Raw genomic sequence first — 27,584 nt, 5'->3', positions numbered from 1 at the left:
CGCTGCTGACGTGTGTCTGGTGTGTGTGTGTGTGTGTGTGTGTGTGTGTGTATTCTGGTTCTGTTGTGGATCCGCGTTCAGTGCCGCTGCTGACGTAAGACGCTGCTGACGTGTGTCTGGTGTGTGTGTGTGTGTGTGTGTGTGTATTCTGGTTCTGTTGTGGATCCGCGTTCAGTGCCGCTGCTGACGTAAGACGCTGCTGACGTGTGTCTGGTGTGTGTGTGTGTGTGTGTGTATTCTGGTTCTGTTGTGGATCCGCGTTCAGTGGCGCTGCTGACGTAAGACGCTGCTGACGTGTGTCTGGTGTGTGTGTGTGTGTGTGTATTCTGGTTCTGTTGTGGATCCGCGTTCAGTGCCGCTGCTGACGTAAGACGCTGCTGACGTGTGTCTGGTGTGTGTGTGTGTGTGTGTGTATTCCGGTTCTGTTGTGGATCCGCGTTCAGTGGCGCTGCTGACGTAAGACGCTGCTGACGTGTGTCTGGTGTGTGTGTGTGTGTGTGTGTATTCTGGTTCTGTTGTGGATCCGCGTTCAGTGGCGCTGCTGACGTAAGACGCTGCTGACGTGTGTCTGGTGTGTGTGTGTGTGTGTGTGTGTGTTCTGGTTCTGTTGTGGATCCGCGTTCAGTGCCGCTGCTGACGTAAGACGCTGCTGACGTGTGTCTGGTGTGTGTGTGTGTGTGTGTATTCCGGTTCTGTTGTGGATCCGCGTTCAGTGGCGCTGCTGACGTAAGACGCTGCTGACGTGTGTCTGGTGTGTGTGTGTGTGTGTATTCCGGTTCTGTTGTGGATCCGCGTTCAGTGGCGCTGCTGACGTAAGACGCTGCTGACGTGTGTCTGGTGTGTGTGTGTGTGTATTCTGGTTCTGTTGTGGATTCGCGTTCAGTGCCGCTACTGACGTAAGACGCTGCTGAGTGACGTGTGTCTGGTGTGTGTGTGTGTGTATTCTGGTTCTGTTGTGGATTCGCGTTCAGTGCCGCTACTGACGTAAGACGCTGCTGAGTGACGTGTGTCTGGTGTGTGTGTGTGTGTGTGTGTGTGTGTGTGTATTCTGGTTCTGTTGTGGATCCGCGTTCAGTGCCGCCGCTGACGTAAGACGCTGCTGACGTGTGTCTGGTGTGTGTGTGTGTGTGTATTCCGGTTCTGTTGTGGATCCGCGTTCAGTGCCGCTGCTGACGTAAGACGCTGCTGAGTGACGTGTGTCTGGTGCGCCCGAGCTTCGTTTACAGTCTGAGGGAGACGCAATCTTCGCAAACATGTCTAAGGATTTCCACACAGAGGAAGACTTGCATTTTTTTGCCCAGCCATATTTATTTAAACCCGAATACACGGGCGCACCAGACACACGTCAGCAGCGTCTTACGTCAGCAGCGGCACTGAACGCGGATCCACAACAGAACCAGAATACACACACACACACACACACCAGACACACGTCAGCAGCGTCTTACGTCAGCAGCGGCACTGAACGCGGATCCACAACAGAACCAGAATATACACACACACACACACCAGACACACGTCAGCAGCGTCTTACGTCAGCAGCGGCACTGAACGCGGATCCACAACAGAACCAGAATACACACACACACACACACCAGACACACGTCAGCAGCGTCTTACGTCAGCAGCGGCACTGAACGCGGATCCACAACAGAACCGGAACACAATACAATGCTGAATAAAGTCCTAGTTTTTGTTATTTTTGGACCAAAATGTATTTTCGATGCTTCAACACATTCTAACTAACCCACTGATGTCACATGGACTACTTTGATGAGTAAGCAATAAGGTACGAGAGGCTGTGCTGTATCGTGAATAAGTAACGGCTGGAGGGCGTTGTTAGGCACGACGCGAAGCGGAGTGCCTGCAACCCCTTCAGCCGTTACTTATTCACGATACAGCACTTGCCTCGAGTACCTTATTGCTTTTATAAAACGGTTGCCACACAATAAAAATATTAAAGCCGAAAAATATGTATCTATGCAACTTTCATGAAGTAAAATCACTAAAAGCCTGCCTTCCGCTGGAAAAAATAGTCCCGGAACGTGAACAGCAACAGAAGTTACATATATTATTTCGCCAATAGATGGCGGCAAAGACTGTCTTTATGAGTGAGTGAGTGAGTGAGTCTGTAGAGAAGGCTTTTGAAAGGACTCGAACTTGTGATCACGGAGAAGACAGACGCAACTGACAGATGACTAACGTTATGCACGGAAAACCCCATGACTGTTAAAAGGACAAAATATGCAGCGGACATTCAAACGCATTTTTTTATTATGAATATAGGACTGACCTGAAGGAAAATGCTACGTCTACTGTAAATGCAGGTACACTCGCTTACTCGATCTCTCACAATGCTCTGCTCTAGCTTTAAATGAACAATATCAATGAGATGAAACATCTGTTTAAGTTGCTAAGAGTGGTTGCTAGGGGTGTTGTGTAGTGATACATAGAACCGTTGGGTGAAGCGGTCATAGCCGTGTTTTATCGTGAATAAAGCACAGCTATTGACCAATCAGAATCAAGGATTGGAACTAACCGTTTTATAATTGTCTTTATTTCCTTTCTGGACAAGGACAGTATACATTTACAATGGAGGGACAGAAAGCTCTCGGACTAAATCTAAAATATCTTAAACCGTGTCCTGAAGATGAACGGAGGTCTTACGGGCTTGGGACGACATGAGGGCGAGTCATTAATGACATCATTTTCATTTTTGGGTGAACTAACCCTTTAAATTCAACATAATGAGGTCATGTGACAGTGTAGCATACGGCTTTGTGCATTTTTCTTAAGAATAGTAGGCAGCGTAAAGTACATACTCTGCAGTACGTTAGTATTGTATTCTGAGCACAGCCTTTGTATGTGCAAGTTGAAATATCTCCCCCTCCTAATCTGAAAGTCCTTGTGTCCTCTCCACAGATCCGTGAAGAGCTCTCTCTCCATCTTCAGCCTGAGACGTGAACCTCAGAAAGACTCTTTAATGAATCAGTATTCGCCGCTCGATGCCATGGCGTTCAAGTGAGTAGTTGTTTGCTTCTGCAGATGTGTTGAATGCTTGCTCTGTTGTCCTGCTTGTTCTCCTGTATGATCTCAGTCCCTATCATCAGGTTAGCAGGGATGTGGTTACGTCTTCAGGCAAACGCATGGAAAACACTGGCATATAAAGGGTCTCTTCTCCAAAGGGGCCCCTTGGAGACGTTTGGCATTTGCATGGAAGCTGATTTGCATTCTGTCTTGGCTGAGTCGAGTTTTCTGATGCTGGATGCTTGTTGGCTGCTCTCTCGTTTTCCTTTTTGACCCAAATTCCTGTTTTGTTTTCTTTTTATTTCTCTTTCTCTCTTGCTTGCCTTTGCCAGTTCGCAGACAATAAGGAATGAAAATAATGACCATCTTCATTGGTGTTGGTCAGATTGTTTTGAAAGAATTTGACACACAAATGCTGATGTTTTTTTGATAGTGCTCTTTACTGCGAATGTACTCTCTGCAAGTATTGCAGCTTTATGAAATGTGTCGGAAGCAGAACACAATTCATAAAGGAACACAAGTATATGTTTGGTTTGTTACCTCACACAGGAACACAATAATTCAGGTTAAAGGGTTAGTTCACCCAAAAATGAAAATTGTGTCAGTACTTACTCGCCCTCATGTTGTTCCAACCCCGTAAGACTTTCGTTCATCTTCGGGACACAAATGAAGATATTTTTGATTAAATCTGAGAGCTGGATCACTCCTCCATAGGCTTCTTAAGGGATCGAAACTTGCCGGCCCCGAAAAGTTATTAAAGAAATCGTTAAAATATTCCGAGTGACTACAGTGGCTCAATCTTAAGTTTATCAAGCGACGAGAATACTTTTTGTGCGCAAAACAAACCAAAATAACGATTTTATTCAACTATTAATTTCCTTCTCTGTGGGCCTCGAGTCAGTTCACGTAGTGTAACAGCGCAGCGCTTCTGTGTTGTACGTCACACACATGACCAGCGTCGGCCAATAGTGAGCCTACGTGTGACGTACAACACAGAAGCGCTGCGCTGTTAAGGGCTGTTCACACCGTGACGAATTTCGCGTGATATTCGCCGACGTTTAACGCCTCGTGACTAAACAAAGGGCGCCAATGTGAGTGTGCACACCGATGCGAAAAAACGCCACGCGTAAAAGCGTCTTTTTTTTTTAAAAACGCCTCAGGTGCATGTTTTTGGTTTGACGCACCGCGTCAAAAACTATCCGACCAATGAGATTGGCGCTTTTGCTCACGTGTCTGGAGCGTCTGAAGTTACAGTAAAACACAACTTGGGGGCGCTCAAACACAAAACGGTCTTGCCGAGCACACAAACATAACGGCGAAGAAGATGCGCCAAGTAGCGTCTACACTGCTGGGAAGAAATAAGACGAGGAAGATGCAAGGCAAGATGAATGTAGAGCTGCTAGGCTCGTTGGTGTCGGAACATAAAGAACTATATGACAAACGCGACAGCGACAACAACATAGGACTATTTCTGTTTTACATTAAGCGCCATCTAATGTCAGGGAATGAATGTGCACGTTCACTCGGCTCATCGTCAGCGAAAATCGCTTGGGTGTGAACACAAAAAACGCGTTGAAAAACACTGGCGAATAACGCGTGCCGATATTCGTCCCTGTGTGTACGAGCCTTTACACTACGTGAACTCACTCGAGGCCCACAGAGAAGGAAATTAATAGTTGAATAAAGTCGTTATTTGAGGTTTTTTTGCGCACAAAAAGTATTCCCGTCGCTTGATAAACTTAAAGTCCCTGTAAAGTCAAAATTAAAAGTATTCCCGTCGCTTGATAAACTTAAAGTCCCTGTAAAGTCAAAATTAAGTATGTGTTCTGAGGTTGTCACACAACAGAAAAATGTGTTATTAGCCACCCAGCCAAATTTGAATGATAAAAAAAGCCGGCAAGTACATAAAATAAGCAAAAATAAGCAGTATTCTCTGCTCTCAAACGCTGGGGGCGTGTCCACTGGCTGTGCTGAAACCACGCCCACTTGCGGGAAAGCAGCCGACGGTGATATTAGCTGATACTGCTTTCGGGACGGGGAGATGAAGGCCGAGGCGGGAGATAGTCGGTTCGGCCCCATTCACCAGTAACAGCGGATTATCAGTGAATCCCAGTTGTCTCCGACGAAAGTTTATAAAACTATCCGTGTACAATGATCGCTACAGAGGCGGGTGTTGGCGGTGATCCTCAGCTCTCCATCAAGATTGGCTCTTCACAAAATTAATCCACCTCTTCTTGATGTGATCGTTTTCAGGAAATTTAAATAAAGACACCGATCTGTTTTGTACATGATCGCATCCAGGTAGTAGCCTACGCATTTCCGTGTCGAAGGCATAGCTAGCTAGAAAACTGTAGGCTGTAGTAACTAATAATACTGACAGTACTCGCGATTGAGCGGTGAACTGATGAGAATGTGCTCTATTGTTAGGGGAGGGGCCAGCCTCAGTGGCTCCAGTGCGTCATCAAGTAGGGGCGTGTCCAGGAGCTCAAGGGCTCCAGTGCGTCATCGAGCCCTGTTTTAGCCCCGCCCAAAAAATCCGGAAAATAGCAATGGTGAAAAACTGTTTAACGGTCTAACTCCACAATTCAGTATTTCACAGTTCACAGTCTTTGTAATATGTTTTAGCAATACATTTCTAACATTTATAATGGGTTTAGAATTTTTTTTTAGAATTGCCTTTACAGGGACTTTAAGGTTGAGCCACTGTAGTCACTCGGACTATTTTAACGATGTCTTTAATAACTTCTGGGCCGGCAAGTTTCGATCCCTTAAGAAGCCTATGGAGGAGTGATCCAGCTCTCAGATTTAATCAAAAATATCTTCATTTGTGTCCCGAAGATGAACGAAAGTCTTACGGGGTTGGAACAACATGAGGGTGAGTAAATACTGACACAATTTTCATTTTTGGGTGAACTATCTCTTTAAGTGGGGTCAAGAAGGGATAGGGATATTAGAAATAACTGACTATATAGGCCTACATTTAATTAAATTGTAGCTTTCGTGATTTGGCTATCGCATTACGCCATATCATGATATTGATTTTATTTCGATGTATATTATGCAGCCCTTGGATCTGCATTCACTTGTGTAGAGTATGTTTTTGGCTTAATGATTCTGTCTTGCGTTTTACTTTCTAATTTTTGAATATAAAGGCATTGGAAAACTTTGACTTAGTCAGGGAAAGTAATGAATATTTAATATCCATGAAAATAATGTGATTTGCGGCGAAGTGCCTCTTACCTGCTGGTTCTTGTACCTCTTATGAAAGTGATGGATTGGACTCCAGATCAGCAGGAAAATCCCGATGGCAAATTAAGTTGTCAGTCAACGCTGACGTCTCTGTTAGTGATCGACGGATGTTTCCATCCGGGGGAAAGTGTTGCAGCGACTCTTGGAAATTTGGACAGCCCGCTGAAACAGTCACATAATTCAATGCAGTTTCCCTGATTTTCTAGTGAATAAGCAATTTGTAAGATTAGCCATTATTTTCTAATGGTGTCAGCAACCCTGAATCAGAGCTTAAATGCTATTTCAGTTTGCGTGAGAGATCTTTAGGATACGGCAAATAGAAATGGGAGAACTTCATTGTTTTTCAGTAAAGTACAATATGTTGCTATGTTGTGAATGTAGTCATGGGTATTATTATTTTAACACAATTTTCCTATGAAAACGAACCATTGAGGTGGCAAGCCTTTAGTCTATCATGTCTTTTTAAATCAACAACAGCTGCAGACGTAAAATCCTCCTAAGACTTATGGAAGTGACAAGCTTGTTGACGAGTTTTTGAAAAAGATCAAAGGTAACCTAGCAACCAGTGTGCGCGGCTGATCGGAGGCCCCCGGTTTAGCCGTCCTTTGTATCGCCTGCGCTCGTGAGTTTTGTAGCACAATTGTTTGTGTGGAGGAATGATAAATGTGCTGCCAAAAAGACGTAAAGAAAACACGGAGTATGAGAATGAGGGATGCTCGCTGTCATCGGGTCCCGAACAAAGACTCCCTCTACTCAAGACTACTTGAGATTCATGTCTGTCTTTCTCTCATTCTCTTTCCCTCGTTCTCTCTATGTCTTGTGTCTGAGTTAATATTGACAGAGATTTTTTTGGAGGACTGTAGTGACGACTACTTCATTTTGTTCTCTTTTACTCTTCGTAAGAGTTGTTTAGACAGTACAGTTATTGAATGTGATTTTGTACACAAAAAAAAGGTCATTCCAAACCTGGATGCTTTTCTTTCTTCAGTAGAGCACAAAAGCTGAACAAACATAGTGACCATGGGCTGTTAAGATCCTAAATGACAGGAAAGGATGATAAATGCACCTTCAAATTGGAGTTAACTATGTTCAAAGTCTTCTGAAGTGATCGGTTTGTGCTTTTCCGGAGCTCAACAGCCTCTGGTCACTGTATGATGATTTATGGAAAAGTGTTGTGTGGAAATTCTGCCTAACTTCTGCTTTTGTGTTGCATGAAAAAAGGAAAATAATACACGTTTATATCGGGTTTAGTTTATAATTGACCCAGCACACACTTTGGCCTGCCTGGATTTGACAAGATTGTTAAAAACAGAAAATAATTAACTTATAAGTAAGCATTCTCTGAAACCGCAACAATGAAGCTCCAAACAGCTCCGTTTCAAAAAGGTGTTTTGTGAAACATTATATGAGACAAAAAAGGGCTTTAATTGTAATTAAATTGCATTGTGCCATCTTCAAAAAAAAAAAAAAAAAAAAAAAAAAAAAAAAATATATATATATATATATATATATATATATATATATATATATATATATATATATATATATATATATATACATATTTATTTATTATATATATATATTTTGGCCACTTAGTATTTAAAAACAATGAACCAATAATTTAACATTTAAAATTATTTAATTAATGAAAGTTTCACCATCTCAAAAAACTAGATTATTATTACAAAATGAATCAATAATAAATTAAGGAAAAGTTCACAAATGAATAAAAATTAAACGTGCCATGTCAAAAAATGTGAATATTATTCAAAATTGACCATAATAAATTAATACAAAATTAAATTAATGAAAATTTCACAAATTAATAGAAATTAAATTTTATTGTGCCATCTAAAAATATATTATTATTAAAAAATTAAGATATATAAAATAATCAAGATCCACCATTTATCGGCTGGACGTCACACACTCCAGCTAAACTGATCAGCATATGAACAGTTTGAGATCACATGACCTGGAGCTGATTTAGTTCAAAGGTCAAGATCCTCTGACCCGTCACCTTCAGGCTGCCGTAACAACTCTGATTCAGCCCAAACAAACGGGAAGCAGCTGCCAAAGACCATGTGAGAGTCAATCATTTACAGATATTACTTGTTGCCTGATGACTTTAGGAAATCTGGAGTTAATCGAGAGGAAGATGATAAACGTCCTAATAAACGTCATAATTTCCTCCTCCTCTGTGGAACACAAAAGGAGATTTTAGACCGATTGTTCATGCTTCTCTTTTTCGTACAATGGAAATAAGACTTTGCATTCATTTTTAGCTTAAAAAAATGAACGCAGAGTAGTTTATATGACTTGTGCGGTCACTTTATGTGAGAACCAGACTGAAATTTAAAATGTTGTTTAAAAACCTCCACTAGGACTGCATGATTTTGGGAGAAATATCTAATTGCATTTTCTTTCTAATATATATTTTTTTATTACAATTTTTAAAAAGCTCCAGGTTTGCTCTGCTTGTTTGTAGGGCTGCACAATTTGGCAAATATGTTTTGTGACTATATCAGTGTGACTATAAAATAATAATAATAATAATTCATTATTATTATTTGATTTAACATACTTTTATTTGTATAGCACCGTTAATACATAAAATGAAGCTCAAAGGCCAGCCCAGCACATAGATTTTTTTAAATTAAATAATATAAAATATAAAAATAAAAGTGGAAAAATATTAAAATACTAATAATAACAATTATTATTAATAATAATAAATAAAAATATTAAAATATAATATTTCACTGTAAATATGAAGTATTTAATAATAATTAATTTATTAAAGTTTAAAATTACAATTCTAATATTAATGACAGTCTTAAAGGCACAATGTTTGGATTAAAATCGACAAAAACCAGTAGAATACTGTTATATATTTTGTTGTTTTGTGTACTTGTATTATTCCAAATGTTATTATCCTACAATGTTTACAGATCCAGATAAATCAGCTATTTTATCCAGTGTAACGGCCCGTGTCATTGCGTCGCCATATCATATCCACGTTATCTCCGATTTCCAGTTTTACTCCCGTAGAAACCATGCAAACACCAAAGACGTTTTAATATATTCTGTGTTTTATTAGACAGGTGAGCAACTGTTTGGAAACCTTTATCGACAGGAAACTAATCATTCTTATACAGCTTAACACGGCTAGTCTTATTGTTTGAATCTCTCGTTTTCTTGATTTACCGCGTGTAACATGTTTGTACCTCAAGTGGCTAACAGTATAATCAGAAAGAGCTTTATTTGTAGTAACAGAACACAGCATTTTCTTTTCAATATTAACTGCATGCCCTTTAGCAACACAAGTATACAGCTTTTTATTAATATGATATTCTAATATCGATCTAGCTTAATGCTATGTGTTGCAAGTGTAAGAGTAACGTTATGACATAACTTTCAACCGTATAAGAACCGTATATTAACTTTCAAATGTATATTAGTATGATTGATTGACCAGGTAAAACAGCGCTGCGTTACCCCACCGTTTTAATTCCTCAAATAAAGTGACCTGTGTGAGTAGTAATTCAGCACATTAGAATAAAATAAAATGCAATGTTTTTAAGTGATCAAAACGAAACTGTAACAAATTGTAAGGTTAGGGAGGAAGGAGGCGGACATTAAACGTAACTTTATTCGTAAGATAAACATAAGCAACAAAACGAAAGGAGCGTCAGCGTAATAACCACAGCAAGGTCAAATATCCCGGGCTCTTGGACTGATTCATACCACAGTAAAATTAAAAATGTAATACTTTTGCTCACTTATGAACACTATTTCTGATTGATTTCCATCGGCTGTGGAGGTGACAACGAAAACTCCCACAATCCCACACTCATTCACGCATCATCAAGCTACGCCTTTGTTGTTTTGAATAAGCGTCCTCTAGCGGTGAAACTCGCATACTGTGCCTTTAAAGTAAGCATGAAATTTGAGATTTATGGCGGTTGGGAACATTTTCAGCAATAAAAAATAATAACAAAAAAACAAGTTCAAAACCAACCAAGATTAGTATATGATGATCGAACTATTCCGACTTTTCTCGTGCCCGTTTTGAAATGTATGAGAGAACTGAAGTTGATTAATAACTCATTTCCCGTCTCCTCTGAGAGCTTTGCTTGAGTTATCACAGCCTGCATTGAAATATAACAATATCGTCCTCTTGTTTTGTAGTGCCACAGTCTTCGTCTCATCAATCAAACCCGTTTGTTCTCCGATCTCAACGGCAACAATCGAATCGTCGTCTCTGCGTTCGATAATAGAAATCCTCCATTATGAAGAGGGCGACCCGTGACATCTTCACTTCCTCGTGGTGTGTTCGAGTGTGACTGATGGCTCGTCCGCCGGAAGTTAATGACACGTTTTGTGTGTGATGTCAGAAGAGTCGTGTGACGGTTTCCTCTCGCTGTAAAGGGACGCGACCTTTGACCCGCAGCTCATCAATTCTAGTCCGCTGTCAGTGATCCGACAAGAGATCCAGACACCTGCCACAGCGTGTGTGTGTGTGTGAAACAAAAGATGAATGATGCTCTGAATGTCAACTGGATATTGAGAACATCAGTTTGTATTAGTGTGTGTGTGTGTTGGGAAGCTTGTTTGCAACCGTATCTGCTACAAGCTCCTCATAACTGAATAAATTACAGTTTAAAAAACTAGTTTCCTAGTTTTTGCTACCAGCTAATATAGCTAACTACATTAAGTTACATAAGTGGCAAATTTGAACATCTATGCCATTCATATTTGTAAATATTTTGTCTTAAGTTAAACATCTTTTTATTATTTGATTTTATATATATATATATATATATATATATATATATATATATATACACACTACCGTTCAAAAGTTTGGGGTCAGTGAGAATTTTATTTTTATTTTTTGGAGGAAAGAAATCAATACTTTTATTTATCAAGGACAGTAAAGACATTTATAATGTTACAAAAGATTCTATTTCAAACAAATGCTGTTCTTTTGAACTTCCTATTCATCAAAGAATCCTAAAAAAAAAAGAAAACTGTACAACTGACAGACCAACAACTGTTTCAACATTGATAATAATAATAAATGTTTCTTGAGCATCAAATCCTCATATTATACTGATTTGTGAAGGATCATTTGACACTGAAGACACTGACACTGGTGATGCTGAAAATTCAGCTTTGATCACAGGAATAAATTACACTTTACTATATATTCACACAGAAAACAGCTGATTTACACTGGAATAATATTTAATACTATAACTGATTTTTGTTGTATTTTTAATCAAATAAGCGCAGCCATGGTTAGCAGAAGAGAATTCTTTTAAAAGTATTTAAAATCGTACCGACCCCAAACTTTTGAACGGTAGTGTATATATATATATATATATATATACACTCACCGGCCACTTTATTAGGTACACCTGTCCAACTGCTCGTTAACACTTAATTTCTAAGCAGCCAATCACATGGCGGCAACTACGTGCATTTAGGCATGTAGACATGGTCAAGACAATCTCCTGCAGTTCAAACCGAGCATCAGTATGGGGAAGAAAGGTGATTTGAGTGACTTTGAACGTGGCATGATTGTTGGTGCCAGAAGGGCTGGTCTGAGTATTTCAGAAACTGCTAATCTACTGGGATTTTCACGCACAACCATCTCTAGGGTTAACAGAGAATGGTCCGAAAAAGAAAAAACATCCAGTGAACGGCAGTTCTGTGGGCGGAAATGCCTTGTTGATGCCAGAGGTCAGAGGAGAATGGCCAGACTGGTTCGAGCTGATAGAAGGGCAACAGTGACTGAAATAACCACTCGTTACAACCGAGGTATGCAGCAAAGCATTTGTGAAGCCACAACACGCACAACCTTGAGGCGGATGGGCTACAACAGCAGAAGACTCCACCGGGTACCACTCATCTCCACTACAAATAGGAAAAAGAGGCTACAATTTGCAAGAGCTCACCAAAATTGAACAGTTGAAGACTGGAAAAATGTTGCCTGGTCTGATGAGTCTCGATTTCTGTTGAGACATTCAGATGTTAGAGTCAGAATTTGGCGTAAACAGAATGAGAAGATGGAACCATCATGCCTTGTTACCACTGTGCAGGCTGGTGGTGGTGGTGTAATGGTGTGGGGGATGTTTTCCTGGCACACTTTAGGCCCCTTAGTGCCAATTGGGCATCGTTTAAATGCCACGGCCTACCTGAGCATTGTTTCTGACCATGTCCATCCCTTTATGGCCACCATGTACCCATCCTCTGATGGCTACTTCCACCATGTCACAAAGCTCTAATCATTTCAAATTGGTTTCTTGAACATGACAATGAGTTCACTGTACTAAAATGGCCTCCACAGTCACCAGATCTCAACCCAATAGAGCATCTTTGGGATGTGGTGGAACGGGAGATTCGCATCATGGATGTGCAGCCGACAAATCTGCGGCAACTGTGTGATGCCATCATGTCAATATGGACCAAAGTCCCTGAGGAATGCTTCCAGCACCTTGTTGAATCTATGCCACGAAGAATTGAGGCAGTTCTGAAGGCAAAAGGGGGTCCAACCCGTTACTAGCATGGGGTACTTAATAAAGTGGCCGGTGAGTGTATATATATATATACTTATTTTATATAATATATAAAATAATAAAAAGATGTTTACAACGAGAGGAAACTCACAAGCCACTTCAGACATCACACACAAAATGTTTCACCAACATCCGGCACGTCTTACTTATTTATATAACTGAATTGATATAGGGATAAACAGCAATATTTAACTAAAGATTAATTTGTTACAAAAAAGTTATGTTTTTAAGTGAATCAATTATTTGAATTTTAATGATTTTTTTAAATGAATCTCCTGAAATAAAAATGTGTCAGGACTACATGGCACATTCCTGGAGAATGTTTTTTATTATGATATTTCACATTTTGTTGCATTGCATTAAACTGCAACAAGTAACTAATGAGGTTTGAGGTTATTACATCTAAATATCATAGCTCATATCAAAACCATCTTTTCAAAAACAAGTTTTTCCATCATGTGTGTGAATCCTCAGACCGGATGAGCAGACGTCTGTGAGGAGTCATCAGTCAGATGAAGCACTGAATCAAATTGAGACTGACATCAGGAAGACATTAGCATGCAACATAATCCGTAATTGGGACATTGTGTTCCTGCCCTGCGCAGGGGCCTGTGTTTGTGTGCGCTGGCATTACGTCCGCATGACTTGCTGTGATTGTGTGTGGCTGGTTTGTTCACCCCTCGACTCAGTCCCGGTTAACACACACATGCTTGAGCGCTTTCTCTCTGACCTACATTAAATTGTATTGCTGATTGTTTCCTTTGCAAAGGTTAATGATCTCACTGATATTAACCAGAACCGTAACTAACCAAAAACACAGGAGCTACTTGTTTATTTTCAGTGTGTGTTGCTTTGATTTAGACGCTTACATGTGCATGTGGTGGTTTTCCTGCTTATTAAATGTGCATGGAAGGGTAAACTGAGCTCAGATACAGTAGGAAATAAATGACTAAATTGATTGAGAATAACTTGAATTTTCAAGTTATTCTCAAACTTAAGCTCAATGACTAATTTATAGTGTAAGTGTTTTACATTCAGAAATTGTACGCTTCATTCACTGGATAAGTGTCTCTTGTGCATGCTTGTTTAAATCAATGCTGGTTTTGTATTTTTGGAGATTGTGTTCATGAGCAGGAAAAAATAAAAAAGGTTATAAAAATCTAAATATATGTAGGTAAATGTCTAACATTTGCGTGCAAATCTTTCAGTGAGTTTAATAAAACTTTTTTATTATGTGATTTTAAAGGTTCCTAATACTGATTGACCTATCGGTAAGCCCCTCCCCTCAAACGCAGATGAGCCAATGGCAGTTGAGTATCAGTTGCACGGGAAACTCGGACATCTTTAGGTTTCAGCGCCATAGAGAAACATTGGAAGATCCGAAGCTCTCATCGGTTTGATGGTGTTTATGCTACAAAATTGGTAAAAGATGTGCCTGGGCTAACTTGTTCCACTGATTCCAGCTATCCTGGGAGGGTGGGCATGAGTATTCATGTATTGAATCACCGTACTGTGCGCGTTTCAAAAGTGTGATAAAATTTGCGCAAACGGACCAATTATCAGAGCAATATGACTGAAGCCCGGTTTATTTATAATATCAACTATATGGGCGCAGTAACCTGATTCCCTAAGGATTTAACCCTAATCCCAATGAAGATGGAAAACTTTCATTTTCTGGTTGTCATATAGGCTCATTTAGTTACAATTAAAGTTAGCGAGTCCATGCTAATGTACAAACCTAAATAGCTAACTGTTCACACGTCATGTACAGTGTTAAAAACACATTAAACGAAGGTCTACAATTCAGTGCCTCTCCATATTAAACTGGTTATAAATGTAAATTAATTGAATCTTACCCTGCGGTACATGAACAGTGTTGATACTGGATTTAGTGATCATGACGACCGTTTCTCCTGCTTGCATTGTGATCTGAATGAAACCCCTCACTTCCAAATTAATCTTGTTACCCACCATATTTATTTAAAAAAACAAAAACTTTTATATATCCCTCCATGACATATTTAATTCCCACATGAATTCTCCTCGACGAGAGGTGGTCCTTCTGTGACCAAAATTTATCAAAAACATCTTGACAGCTGTCATTGTAAGACAGTTAGTAGCAACTCCCTTTGTTTGTCCGAGAAAGCAACAGTAACTCAGGGGGGCGGGGCTTACCGATAGGTCATTTGTGTTTTGGAATGTACTACAACAGGTTTAAATGCATCCAAGGTAAAAAAAAACACAAATCATAATATCCATTGCAGCATCAACTCTTTTCTCAGCGTCTGAAACAGTTTAATAAAAGATTCAGTCTCTCTAAACCCGCCTTTCAGAGACCCTGCTCTGCTCTGATTGGTCAGATGGCTCAGTCTGTCGTGATTGGTCTACTCTGCTCTGATTGGTCAGATGGTCCAGTCTGTTGTGATTGGTCTACTCTGCTCTGATTGGTCAGATGGTTCATTCAGTCTGATTGGTCTACTCTGCTCTGATTGGTCAGATGTCCCAGTCTGTTGTGATTGGTCTACTCTGCTCTGATTGGTCAGATGGCCCAGTCTATTGTAATTGGTCTACTCTGCTCTGATTGGTCAGATGGCTCAGTCTGTTGTGATTGGTCTACTCTGCTCTGATTGGTCAGATGGCTCAGTCTGTTGTGATTGGTCTACTCTGCTCTGATTGGTCAGATGGCCCAGTCTGTTGTGATTGGTCTACTCTGCTCTGATTGGTCAGATGGCCCAGTCTGTTGTGATTGGTCTACTCTGCTCTGATTGGTCAGATGGCCCAGTCTGTTGTGATTGGTCTACTCTGCTCTGATTGGTCAGATGGCCCAGTCTGTTGTGATTGGTCTACTCTGCTCTGATTGGTCAGATGGCTCAGTCTGTTGTGATTGGTCTACTCTGCTCTGATTGGTCAGATGGCCAAGTCTGTTGTGATTGGTCTACTCTGCTCTGATTGGTCAGATGGCCCAGTCTGTTGTGATTGGTCTACTCTGCTCTGATTGGTCAGATGGCTCAGTCTGTTGTGATTGGTCTACTCTGCTCTGATTGGTCAGATGGCCAAGTCTGTTGTGATTGGTCTACTCTGCTCTGATTGGTCAGATGGCCAAGTCTGTTGTGATTGGTCTACTCTGCTCTGATTGGTCAGATGGCTCAGTCTGTTGTGATTGGTCTACTCTGCTCTGATTGGTCAGATGGCCAAGTCTGTTGTGATTGGTCTACTCTGCTCTGATTGGTCAGATGGCTCAGTCTGTTGTGATTGGTCAACTGCTTAAAGCACGTGTTGGAAACTACTCCTTTTTAAATGAGTATGATACCTTTGCTTAAGATTGTACACATTATTATTGCCACTGCTGTTGTGTGTGTTATTAAATCATAAGTGTGTGAATACATACAGATTCGCTGCAGTCCAAACCAAGGCACACATTTTAATGTCCGTGTGAGTGTTTCAAGACTGTAAAGTCTGTAAAACAGACTATTAAAACCATTGATTTAAAACCACAGCAATTTACCCTCAGTGCAACATCCTTTTAAAGGTTTAATTTTTAACAAGTCAAAATGGCAAAACATAAAGGGCTGCTCTGGTAGAGACGCACAGATGCATGTTTATTTTGATATGACCAATACTTGTGCTTTTTAATTTTGTTTCAGTTGGCAAACTGAAGGATATGGATAACTGTTTAATCCTCTAGAAATCTGGTTTATAATTGGAAATGTCTTCCAACGTCTGACCAATGCAACCAATAATCAACTTGATTCTGGTTTAAAAATAAATCAGTGCTAATATTTGCAGTGTTGTGTGTTTATATGTTCGTCTGCTCTTTTAATCCGTAGCAGTGCATCATTTATAAAGTGTGCATGTTCTCAAATGTGATGTCTGTGTGTATTTCCACTTCGGCTTTAATGAAGTGTTTTCTCCTCTGCTCTTCTTCCATTTTTGTGTGATGTTTAACATCCATCCATCCATCCAGTCAGACTCCATGATAACCCTCTCCTCATCTCTGTGTCTCTTTTTAGCCGGCGGATTTTATAATTCTCTCTGAAGGACGGATCTTCTGGTCTAGTCGAGCGTCGTGGAAGAGTTACAGGTCAGAGACTCCCTCCTCTCCTCATCTGTGTGGTTTGGGGCTTTCGCTCTCTCATTTGCGCTGAGCTGCGATGACATCACTGCATGAAGCCCTCGGACGGTCCCTCCTGTTGCGTTTTAAAGCTGCATGTTTCTTTTTGCTCACTTCGATCTTTTGGTTGATTTTGGAAATCCTTCTCGTCCATCCCAAATAATATTATTTTTTTCTCCTGCTTGGTTGTTTTTCCTGCAGTTTATCCTTCTTTTCTTCATTTGTTTAATATCTTCCTTCTGGCTTCATGGTTCTTTGCCTTCTTTTATTCCATGTTTTATGCTTGAGTTTGTTTTGGTTATTTGTGAGAATTCAATTCTCTCTATCTGTCGTCATATTAATGAAACAGAGAGAAGGAAACTTGAGTGTACGACTTGGACTTGAGTCGCAGAAAAAAAAACTTGGACTCGTGAACAACTGACTCGAGACTTGACTTGGACTTAAAGGGTTAGTTCACCCAAAAAAGGAAAATGATGTCATTAATGACTCGCCCTCATGTCGTCCCAAGCCCGTAAGACCTCCGTTCATCTTCAGAACACAGTTTAAGATATTTTAGATTTAGTCCGAGAGCTTTCTGTCCCTCCATTGTAAATGTATGTACGGTATACTGTCCTTGTCCAGAAAGGAAATAAAGACATCATCAAAGTAGTCCATGTGACATCAGTGGGTTAGTTAGAATGTGTTGAAGCATCGAAAATACATTTTGGTCCAAAAATAACAAAAACTACGACTTTATTCAGCATTGTATTGTCTTCCGGTTCTGTTGTGGATCCGCGTTCAGTGACGCCGCTGACGTAAGACGCTGCTGACGTGTGTCTGGTGTGTGTGTGTGTGTGTATTCTGGTTCTGTTGTGGGTCCGCGTTCAGTGGCGCTGCTGACGTAAGACGCTGCTGACGTGTGTCTGGTGTGTGTGTGTGTGTGTATTCTGGTTCTGTTGTGGATCCGCGTTCAGTGACGCCGCTGACGTAAGACGCTGCTGACGTGTGTCTGGTGTGTGTGTGTGTGTGTATTCTGGTTCTGTTGTGGGTCCGCGTTCAGTGGCGCTGCTGACGTAAGACGCTGCTGACGTGTGTCTGGTGTGTGTGTGTGTGAATTCTGGTTCTGTTGTGGGTCCGCGTTCAGTGCCGCTGCTGACGTAAGACGCTGCTGACGTGTGTCTGGTGTGTGTGTGTGTATTCGGGTTCAAATAAAATATGGCTGGGCAAAAAAATGCAAGTCTTCCTCTGTGTGGAAATCCTTAGACATGTTTGTGAAGATTGTTTTGTTTCCAGCGTGCGTCTCCCTCAGACTGTAAACGAAGCTCGGGCGCACCAGACACACACACACACACACCAGACACACGTCAGCAGCGTCTTACGTCAGCGGCGCCACTGAACGCGGATCCACAACAGAACCAGAATACACACACACACACACACCAGACACACGTCAGCAGCGGCACTGAACGCGGATCCACAACAGAACCAGAACACACACACACACACACACACACACCAGACACACGTCAGCAGCGTCTTACGTCAGCAGCGCCACTGAACGCGGATCCACAACAGAACCCGAATACACACACACACACACACCAGACACACGTCAGCAGCGTCTTACGTCAGCGGCGGCACTGAACGCGGATCCACAACAGAACCCGAATACACACACACACACACACCAGACACACGTCAGCAGCGTCTTACGTCAGCGGCGGCACTGAACGCGGATCCACAACAGAACCCGAATACACACACACACACACACCAGACACACGTCAGCAGCGTCTTATGTCAGCAGCGGCACTGAACGCGGATCCACAACAGAACCGGAACACAATACAATGCTGAATAAAGTCCTAGTTTTTGTTATTTTTGGACCAAAATGTATTTTCGATGCTTCAACACATTCTAACTAACCCACTGATGTCACATGGACTACTTTGATGATGTCTTTATTTCCTTTCTGGACAAGGACAGTATACCGTACATACATTTACAATGGAGGGACAGAAAGCTCTCGGATTAAATCTAAAATATCTTAAACTGTGTCCTGAAGATGAACGGAGGTCTTACGGGCTTGGGACGACATGAGGGTGAGCATTAATGACATAATTTTCATTTTTGGGTGAACTAACCCTTTAAATGGATAGTTCACTAAAAAATGGTGAAAATTCTGTCATCAAACCTGTATGAATTCCTGTATGAAACACAAAAGAATATATTTTGAAGAATGACGATAACCAAACAGTTGATGGGCCCCATTGACTTCCATCGTATTTTTTTGGGGTCAACTTGAGCGTGAGTAAATGAGACAATTTCATTTTTGGGTGAACTATCCCTTTAAAGACAGAGACTTTTGGTCATTTTGGTAGGCATTCCCGATTACTTTCTCCCTACTACCCCACATGACAACATGGAACACCCTGTTTTCCTATTAATCTCCAATCAATATGAGCTGCAGCAACAAATATAAACACACCAAGCCAGCGTTATTACATATTATACCATCTGAAGGCATGCATATTCATCACCCATCCGAAAAGTGCTGTTATATACATGAACAACAAACAGAAACAATCTAGCAAAGTCCTACCTTGTGAAAATATCTGTGCCAGGTCATTTGTAAAGCAACCATTTAATCCAAAGGAGAGCTGTGGTGTTGCACAGCTGTCAAGAGGCTTGCTTGCTGACCATTTTCAAGAAGTGCATGTTTCCATCCTTTTCATGTTTTTTTCCCAAAGTGTTTGCTACCAAATGCATGCCTATAATATTTGGATATTATATGCATGCATATGGTAGCAGAAACGTACTTGTATCTGGACTGAACGGACACTTGTTCCATACGCATTTTTTGACCCTGCCCGACTCATTTCTACAGATCGGTTTGAGTCGGGTTATATATATATTATATATATTATGTGTATGTGTGTGTGTGTATATATATATGAAGCGCTGTGTGTTTATATACAATGTTTGCTATTTTAGAAATATATAAATACTATTTTTTATGTATTTAAATATTTTTTTTTAATGGGGGTGGAATTGAAGAACAACAGGTTTTTTTTTTTTTTTTTTTTTTTTTTTTTTGAAGAACATAAAGTGGTATTGCATATGCAAAACTCACTGCCACAATGTTAGTGTGACCTGAATGGTTGCTGGATTTTTATTTATTTATTTATTTATTTTAGCTGTTTTCTGGTCCAGCAGGTGAAAATGGTGCATCTGATCACTTAGTAAAGCATCTACACACCTCTGCTCAACAAGAAAACCAAGTTTGTATTGTAGTCCTCTCACCTAGTTCTTGTTCTGGATCTCAGTTGAGAGAGATTTGCAGCACATACTTCAGCGTAACTCGATCCAGAGTTCGGATTTGTATTGAAGGGTGATTTAAAAGCCGTTGTGTTCTTCAGAAGGAACTATAATCCTGGTACAGTAGCTTATTGTTAGTGGGACGTGAGTATTTAAATTGCAGTTAAACATGCTCATCTAGATGGACGGTTCTCAGCCAGGATTGGTTGCGATGTGGGTAGTCAGAAGTCTGTAATGAAATGAATCCGTGTCTGGCTGTCAAAATGAGCATTTACTCTTGCTTGCCAAGTCCCAAACAAACACTGTGGAGGTGCTGGAAGAGCCGGAGGATGCTGGGAGTTTTCACAAAAGAGCCCAGAAGGGTTTTTTTGTTCATACTGAACCTTAAATCTGAGCGTGAAATCAGTGCCATGCTAAAGATGGTGCCGTGTTACAATACTGACCATGGAGTGTGACAGTGAGGAGTGTCATGGGGTTTTACTCTTGTTTTAAAGACTCGTCCGGGCAGAAAAAGGCACCTTAATTAACAGGAAACAGGCTGATGTATCGCACAATAAAACCGCTGTGTTTATGGAGCTGCTTCAGTGTGGCCTGCCGTGAGGGGTCTTCACTCACTGCTTTCATTGACATTTTTTAAATTGTCTTCAATGATGGGCGAGTTCAAGTTTAAAAAGGGTCATTCCACACATTTGTGGCATTTGATTTTCCACATATAATGTTGTTAAAAGTTATTAACGATGAAATAAAATAATGTAATATAATGTAAATTCATTATTTTATATTTTTATTGTACATTTTAATATGTAATAATAATTATTATGATAAAAAATATCAATTAAATATAATATTAAAATAATCTATATTTTATAATATTAATAATATAAGAATTATAATAAATATATAAATTAAATATAAAATAAATAATGCAAATTATTTATTTATTAAATAATTATTTATTATTGTATATATATTAAATGTTTGCATTTGCATTATAGAATTATGATGTATCATGATGTGCATTGTTTTGTGAGGTGTAATAGTATTTATTTACTAGTACTGAACAATAGTTATATAAATGTGGGTGGTTCATGTATTAAAAATTTCTCATGATTTTGTAAAAAAAAGTAAAAAAAAAAAAAATCACTTAGTTTCATGAGTTGTTTTTGCAGTTCAGTTTCCGTTAATCATCTGTGGATTGGAGAGGGAGTTGTGAATGTTTTTCATGATATGAGAGCTGTGCACTGAGACTGAATCCTGAAATGTTGACAGAAACTGAATCTTTATGCTGGTTTCTGTTTTTGTCTGTCTGTTATATTGCTGTTCAACTGAAACTCTGCTCGTGTCGTTCAGAAAGACTGGCCGTAATATAACCCAGCCCTAAACCTGATCGCCCACTGTGTGTGAGATTTATTTATATACGGGCACTATTCAGAGAGAAACTGAAGATTCCTCACACACACACACACACACACACACACACACACACACACACACACACACACACACACACACACACACACACACACACACACACACACACACACACACACACACACACACACACACACACACACACACACACACACACACACACACACACACACACACACAGTGTTAATGATCCCCAAGACGGCTGCTGAGGTACACACTTGACCACACACATGCATGATGACTGTCACTCACTGAAAACAATCCAGTCTTCCCAAGGTTAAATGTTTTCTCACACCCCACACACACACACACTTTCAGCACCTGCGTTAGGACATCACAGTCCAGACTTCTGCGTCTGATCTCGACCGCCTGTGAATATTTATAGCCTGTGAATATCTAAGACCAGTTCCTCCCTTCTTCTCCCTGTGTTCTCTGTTTCACTTCTTCTGAAGACCTTTCACACTATATTGTAGTCATTAGTAGTTCATGATTCATTTGCACACTTCAGTCACACTGCATTTCTGAATGTCATTGCATTAGAGAACAACATTATTTGAAGGTTTTTATCACATCATGAGAACTTAAATGTTCTGCTAAATCAATTATAATGCGATGTTTTATAGCATCATGGGAACTTTAAAAGTGTTCTTTTTTATGAACTTTAGGATTATTTTGTACCATCATCTGAACTTCTTTAATGGCATTTTATAACATCATAGAATACTTAAAAGTGTTTTTAGGACATCATAGGAATTTATGTGATATTATAGGAACTTAATGGTTTTCTAATGACGACATAGGAACTAAAGTTCTCTTATCTTAGCAACTTAAAGGTTCTTTTATGACATCATAGGAACTTAAAGGTTCTTTTATGACATCATAGGAGCTAAAATATTATTTTATGACTGTATGAATTAAATGTTATTTTATGACATCATAAGAATTTAAAGGTTATTTTATGACTGAATGAATTTCATTCTTTTATGACATCATAGGAACTTAAAGATTAATTTATGACTGTATAAATTAAATGTTATTTTATGACATCATAGGAACTAAAAGGTTATTTTATGACTGAATGAATTTCATTCTTTTATGACATCATAGGAACTTAAAGATTAATTTATGACTGTATAAATTAAATGTTATTTTATGACATCATAGGAACTAAAAGATTATTTTATGACTGTATGAATTAAATGTTATTTTATGACATCATAGGAACTTAAAGGTTATTTTATGACTGAATGAACTTCAGTCTTTTATGACATCATAGGAATTTAAAGGTTCTTTTATGACATCATATGAACGTAAAAGTTCTCTTACGGCGTTATAGGAACTTAAAAAGTCCTTTGTCATTATAGGAAATTAAAGGTTCTTTTATGACTGTTGGAACTTAAAGTTTTTTTTTTACATCACTGGAACTTAAAGGTCCTTTGTGGCGTCTTAGCAACTTAAACGGTTCTTTTAAAAAGGCTCTCTTATGTCATCAATCTGTAAAACCCCTTCTGGAACCTTTATTTTTAAGAGTTTAGACACGCAGATGTTGAAAATGAAGTTTTTCTTTTGATGGGGCAGCAGAGGTAGTCATTATATTGTGTGTGTGTGTGTCCTCTTAAAATGCACCTCACTTTCTTCACATGTGATTCTGCTCCTTCCTGCAGCTCGTGTGGAGCGTGTGTATTTTAAAGGTCTCCGTAGCTCTGCCTAAATATAAGTTTTTACAGGGACTGACCCTTCATCAGGCTTCAGTGTGGTCACGTCAGAGCTGCCCTGCTCTTTCTGCACTGATGTACAGCTGTAATTACACGTGAAGCTGCTATTTTCTGTCCTTTGCATTGGGTTTCCATTACCTACAGTTTCTGTCCTGAAGTTATTTAAGTCATAACTGCTGCAGCTAGTTTTATTTAGAAGGAAATTTTAAAGCGTTTTGCAGCTTTCATAGCGCTTTTAATATACTCTCAGTGGCCTCAAAAAGTATCTAGACACTTAAAATGTCGGAATTGCCATTGCAAAATATCATGAGTTATATTATTTGCATTTATCATAGTTTTTTTCTGCTGTTTATGTTAACTGTTAGATTTAAGTTTTTGGTTTTGTTGTAGTTTCTTTGCATGTGGGCATTAATTGCATGCCGCTGCTCCACAGGGCCGTCATGTCATGAAAGATGCATCATATTTCATGCCAAACCAAAGACTTTGTGTTCACCGCAGTATTTCTGGGTCCGCCGCAGTTCTGCCAGCAACTTATTCTGCTGTGCTTACAGGACTGTTAATGAGAAGCAGACGTCAACACTCATTTGCATGCAAAATGCAACCCATTTTACAACCCATGTGATGCATTTCTGAGTGAACCAGATCCAAACCATTCTGATATAGAAAATGAATCCCTGTGTTTTGCTCAGAAATGCATCACATTACAGAACTTAAACGCATTATACATCCCGTTTCATGGTTCGTTAAAAAAATTTGTAAACATGGTTTCTTTAAACAAACTTTTCTCATCTCGAGGATGCATGAACTGATAACATGTATACCTTAAAGTCACTCTGGATGAATGCATCTGCCAAGTGTTGTTTTTTAGTGATGAGTGGACAGGTTGAAGGTGAAAGACAAACTCTTGGAAAGGAAAAACAAGAACCTAAAGAACAAACCGCACACACACACACAGGCCCTTGAAGCATGAGAGGGTGCAGAGAAAGAGAGGGATTGTGAGAGCTGTCAGCGGGCGTAGTGGGAAAGCTGATTCTGGCAGAAAGTGTTGTGTGTCGCAGCGAGTGGCATCGATCACTGTGCCGTCTCTGTGAGTGCCCGGGCAGAGAGAGAGAGAGAGCGAGAGAGAGGGGACGGGCACAGTTGGCAGACACTGAATGTTTGAGAACGGCCACTTGTGGTTGCCCAGTTGGCAAGACGCCACGGTTTAAACCCAGCTTGCATTTCTGAGCCTGTGCGTGGCAGCGGACACGAAACAGGTGCTCGACAAACTGTAGGCTTCAAGAGTATTAATACAGGAAAAAAGGGCTGTGTGTGCATATGAGATGTGTGCGAGATCGCATGCAGTGTGTGTATGTGTGTGCTGTATCTGTCTGTCTGTTTGTCTTTCTTCTGTGTACCGTTACACCCCTAATATACACACGCATATAAAATGAATGTTTGGAATGTAAACTGATATTTCCTACTGACACAGTAAAGCAAAGGATATAAATATCTGGCTTAAAACCATTTTTGGGGGTGAAATACTAACATGCCTAAGACTTTTGCACAGGTCTGTTTTTGTTTGTGTACTCACAATAACAAACAAATCATTGTGCTTTTGTAAAATAAATAAAACGAACAGGATGCCGCTTTCTGCCGTACCGGTTTCCTTTCCGTGAAGTTTGTGGAGCGCGCCAGCCTGGCTAACGTCAGACCACGTCTCATTGACATTGAGACGGGGTCTGGGAACCACAAGTATTCGTGGTTTACGAATGCCCAGAGCCGTTTATTGGGTGCTACGAATGTCTATCAAATGCGCCTGTACGTAGCTCATAGCCAATCGTTCCAATTATACCAGATGACGTATGTAGAGCGACAGAAATTAGACGAGGAAGAAGACGATGGGTCAGAGATTTATTTGCGTTCTAAACTACTTATATCTAAGGCTGCATCGAAAGGTAACTTCGCGTCTGCTGCCATGTTGGATCCATAGGTATAAACAAACTGCTTCGGTGTGTCGCATAGACGTCGTCATCGTCTTGCTGCTCCCTCCCCGTTCTCTGATTGGTCCCCTCGCTGAGGCGAAAATCTGGTCCATGGTATCCAGACTGCCTAGCAGCGCTATATGGGGAGGCTGCAGACCTGGAGCCGGCAGATATACGCCCCTGGCAGTTTTACGCCCCGGCAGTTTTAGGACCCTGTTGTTCCTGATGCGTCCAGTAGAGGGATATACTGCGAAATAACATAATTAAATCGACGCTTACACATTAATATCCCGTCCATAGACTTGACAATTTTGTGTTTTTTGTTAATTTAAATATAAACGTTACAGTGTAGATCTCCACGGATTAAATTTTCTGTAGATATTCAGTTGGGCTTCACTCTCTTCACTCAACCTACAGAAGACTATTTGTTTTTGTGAATTGAAAAATTAAAAATACGCATAGTTGGATCAACTATGTGTTATGACAGGTGATGCTATGATCTACTGCAGTTATAGGCCAATTCACCGTAGGTTTTTATATACAGGAGACTGAGTGAAATATGTTTTTGTGAATTTATATAGTCACATTTAGATATTGACTATATTTAGCCTATTAGACATGCAGTACCGTGTAATAATATGGATCCTCGATTAAATATCTGCTGTACTATTCTATTGGTCATCATACAGCTACAAAACAGTGTCCTACACAGCATTTTATGAAGACAAACACAATTTATCCCTTTTCTAAAATTCCATGGGCCATTTAGAAGATATAGACAATATTGTTGTTCACAAAAAAATATTTATTAACACCATTTATGAATTATAATGACTCCCCTATGGTTTGCCACTCTTCTTTAACTGTTTTTTTTTTCTTTAACTGCTCCTGCTCACTGATGAAACATTTAAAAATGAAACATTAAAAAAGTTTAAAAAGGACATCCATGGTGAATTTGACCTTGTCCTGTCCCTGTGTGTGTGTGTGTGTGTGTGTGTGTGTGTGTGTGTGTGTGTGTGTATTTCTTTAAGTAGCTAAAGCAAACACACCTTTATGAGATCCAAGTTAAAGAGAACTTGGTAAAGACAGCTTGGTAAAGACAGAGTATGATAAAACCCACATTAAGTGCACATACCCTACATTTGAGTCCAGATCAGTAAGCTATTTTAAGAAAAAATGTATATTAAGATATAAATGAGATAATTAGATAATCTCATTTATAAGAAACAACTCAAACCAGAATCTACATTCAAACCATATGGGGAAAGTTTTTAATGTGTTTTAATGTATTTGAGTGAGTGTGCAGTTTAACTCTTTACTTAGAGAGAGAGAGAGAGAGAGAGAGAGAGAGAGAGAGAGAGAGAGAGAGAGAGAGAGAGAGAGAGAGAGAGAGAGAGAGAGAGAGAGAGAGAGAGAGAGAGAGAGAGAGAGAGAGAGAGAGAGAGAGAGAGAGAGAGAGAGAGAGAGAGAGAGAGAGAGAGAGAGAGAGAGAGAGAGAGAGAGAGAGAGAGAGAGAGAGAGAGAGAGAGAGAGAGAGTTACATACCTATAAATGTGTCTTTTGTGTGTTCACACCATAGACTGTAAAAAAAAATTAACATATTTCCATTATCTACTGTAATATTGCTCTATAAACCACGTGGAGTATGTTTTAATGCAAGGAGTAAACAGAGTCTTACCAGAAGAGGCCAAGCTAAAGACAGGCAACAAAAGAAAATTAAAATTAAAATTTTAATTTTAAATTGAGTAGAGAAGATAGGGGAAGCTAAACCTACACGTGGTTAGCTAAGTTTAAGCCAGATAGAACAGAAACCTGTCAAAATACATTATAGACCCATCCATTGATATATAAATGAATTGATATCTACCTACCCTAGCTCTATCGAGCTAATCGTTTAATAAATGTTGCATCATTGCTAAAAAACAATAACTTTAGCAGATTATTTAACATACAAATGACAGAATCTATTTTTGTCAGATTTTAATTCTAACGATGTTAAACTTGATTATACGCTATTATTACTTTGTCTTCTGGGCAAGTTTCATCTTCATAAAGACAGAACCATTCAAAGTAATCCTGATTCTAGAATATTCTCCTCTGATATAAAGTTCATTTTTTTCTTCCTTTAAGAAAATGTCAGAACCTTTAAACTCAAAGGTTTATCAAACAAATAATATCATTGAGTCTGTTGTAAAGAACCTTACAT

At 39.7% G+C, this 27,584-nt stretch overlaps 1 protein-coding gene across 6 annotated transcripts in view; it reads left to right on the top strand.

Annotated features, from left to right (window-relative positions):
- The window catches only part of sema4d (sema domain, immunoglobulin domain (Ig), transmembrane domain (TM) and short cytoplasmic domain, (semaphorin) 4D), a 79,891-nt gene that overhangs the window by 20,739 nt on the left and 31,568 nt on the right, over window positions 1-27,584 (top strand). For 5 of the 6 annotated variants that reach the window (XM_056238417.1, XM_056238416.1, XM_056238412.1 and 2 more), the window contains exon 2: window positions 2,923-3,021. In XM_056238417.1, the coding sequence (XP_056094392.1) occupies window positions 2,984-3,021 (38 nt within the window). In that variant the 5' untranslated portion in view covers window positions 2,923-2,983. Of the gene's footprint in view, window positions 1-2,922; window positions 3,022-16,870; window positions 16,942-27,584 lie in introns of all 6 variants that reach the window. The other variant, XM_056238415.1, reaches the window with a different exon arrangement.

This window comes from Rhinichthys klamathensis, unplaced genomic scaffold (assembly GCF_029890125.1).
Source record: "Rhinichthys klamathensis goyatoka isolate OS25496 unplaced genomic scaffold, OSU_Roscu_1.1 h1tg000523l_1, whole genome shotgun sequence".
Lineage (NCBI taxonomy): Eukaryota > Metazoa > Chordata > Actinopteri > Cypriniformes > Leuciscidae > Rhinichthys > Rhinichthys klamathensis.
This window is presented reverse-complemented; position numbering and strand designations above follow the sequence as displayed.